Source organism: Chaetura pelagica, unplaced genomic scaffold (genome assembly GCF_000747805.2).
Source record: "Chaetura pelagica isolate M959 unplaced genomic scaffold, ChaPel_1.0 scaffold90, whole genome shotgun sequence".
Classification (NCBI taxonomy): domain Eukaryota; kingdom Metazoa; phylum Chordata; class Aves; order Apodiformes; family Apodidae; genus Chaetura; species Chaetura pelagica.
The window spans coordinates 17,080,469-17,082,833 of NW_009953496.1; the positions used below are offsets into that span (position 1 = coordinate 17,080,469).

At 46.6% G+C, this 2,365-nt stretch overlaps 1 protein-coding gene across 1 annotated transcript in view; it reads right to left on the reverse strand.

Moving 5' to 3' along the window:
- GCM1 (glial cells missing homolog 1 (Drosophila)) overlaps positions 1-2,365 on the reverse strand; it is a 10,843-nt gene that overhangs the window by 2,562 nt on the left and 5,916 nt on the right. Inside the window, exon 5 of the mRNA XM_009999264.1 lies at positions 6-97. Within this exon, the coding sequence (XP_009997566.1) occupies positions 6-97 (92 nt within the window). The remainder of the gene's footprint in view (positions 1-5; positions 98-2,365) is intronic.

Consider the following 2,365-nt stretch of genomic DNA (forward strand, 5'->3'; position numbering starts at 1 on the left):
GGTGCCTTAAGTGTCCCCCGAGATCCGCAGGCAGGATGTCGGTGTCGGGCTGGGGAAGAAGAGGAGGCAAAGGCTCCTGCACCGCACCTGTCAGAGGCTTGGGAAGGCAAGGGGTGGGTTAGTCAGGCGGGAGGTGGCTCAGCAGCATGAAATAAAACACGTCCCTTTCCAGACCCTCCCGAATGCATCCAGTTAATACAGATAATGAAGCAGGTGCTGTAGCAAGAGCCTCTCTTTAGAGCCAGAGCGTTCTAGAGGCAAACCGAACAGGGGTGCCAGGTCACAGGTCTGGGTTTGTTTCACTGGCTTTTGCCCAAGCCCTGCTTTACACTGAGAGAATTGTTAGACCTCACTTTCACAGCCCGTGGGATCTGCTGCCAGTGTATTCTGAAGAAGCATCTGGAAATAAAATCATGCTGATATACCTGACACCACAGTGGGCTTCGGCAAAGCTAAGAGATTTTTTTAAACTGGTTGCTTTCAAGTTAGATTTTCACTACAATAATATTATGCTTAATCTTTTCAATACTTTCTTTTTATTTTTTACCCCACAAACAAATTTCATTGGGGGAGGGAGCAGCACACAAGAATTATTCTTCTGGGTCCTTTGTTCTAGCTATTTAATAACTTCTCTAATTGCCCTAATTATTGGTTTATAATTTTGTAGACTCGAATTCCTTTCAGAACACTCCTTCTATGCTGTCCTTTCTGATGAGTACTTAGAGGTCTCGCTTCTTTTAATATTCTGCTTTTGCACCCATTTAATTACAGTGATTTTGCTGACTGCCAGAACAGCAAAGCTCATTCCAGCTGCTTTCCTCCATGAAAAGAAATTCCAACAGCCTGATGTAGGACCCAGCCCACCTTCAGCTAGAGACCCACTGACACCATAGGGAAAACATCCTATCACTTGCTCTCTTTCGAGCTCATACGTTTTTTCTGAAGTTCTCCTCCTTGGTCTCTTGTGATCACACTAAAATTGAAACTTTTCAGGAGACTTTTTGCAGATTCAGCAACACAGGTTCTGCATGTCAAACCACTCCTGAATTAGTTGGTCGCAGCCTGTCTTGGCAGAACACAAATATGATGGTTTAATCAAGAAAAACCTGGCAGAATGCCATGAACTGTGAAGCCGGATGAGGGTAAATGGTACCACTCTGACTGCACCAGAGTCAGACCTGCTGAAAAGCAGCCCCAAATTAGGTTTTTGTTGCACCTGTGGTCTGTTCCTGCTCTCACACAATTCAGAGTAAGAACACCAGGAAGATGTCGTAGGAAGGGAAAGACAAATACATGTCTTGAGGGAACCTGACCTCAGTAAGACCAGCAGGCTCAGGTATAAAGAAAACAACCCACGTGTCTCAGTAACATTTCTAGGTGAGGACTGTTTGAGTGCTCACGGGAGCAGAATTTAACCAGTGATATGAAAATAATTGTTTCTGTATTTGTTAGTGGCTCAGCTGCTTTTTCTTATGCTCATGTTCCCAGGCGCTTGTGTCAACAGACAACCACCAGTCTACCCTGTACTCTCTGACTGTCCCATCCAAGTCAGTGTGTCTCCATGAGAATCACTCCTGAGCCCTGTTTTTTAGTGTCCTTTTGAGTATTTCCAGTAGAAGTATCTGCAGCTCCTAAATTTGTATTGCATTCAAATGAGTTTAACTTCCGTTGTTCACTCTTTTTATCTACTTCTTGGGCTCCTGGACCCCCCTACTTCCCCATGTCCTCCATTTAAGAAGTCTGCCCCCACCCAGCCTAATTATCCCTTTTGCCTGTACCTGAAGGGGCACCATTTGCTTTCCTGATCATGAGGCTGGGCAGGATGCACCATCTCTAGCACATGAAAAGATAAACTGCATGTGAAGACTGGTGGCATACAGCTTGTGTGTAACACAGCCTCTGCAAGGAAGGTCACTGGAGACAGCCTTACTGCTCTATCCAGTTCCCTCCATCAGGCACACAGCAGTCCACAGCATCTCTGTAGATGCTTTCACAAGTGCTTCAGCACAGAGTAGAGCTGATGTTTTCATGTCAGTGCTTCTGTAAGTCCTCTGAAGCACACTTCTGCCTTCAGAGCCCTCCTGGAGATCCAGAGAGCAAGCAAGGCACACCAGGCAGAGGTGATGTACCTTCCTCTTATGAACCCTGGCAAAACCCAGGGGGAACAGAGGAAGGTGTATTTGCTTTTATGAGGCACCTTCTCCATGTCAGTGGAGGACCTTGGGGCACATCTCTCTCCATGCTGTCTCTCCAAGGGTACGGCAGTGCTTCCTGCACCTAAGGATGTCCTCACAGCCCTTGAGGGTCTCCAGGTGCCCAGATCCTGCTCAGGAGAACTTGCTCTGCAGAAAAGCATCTCTTTCCC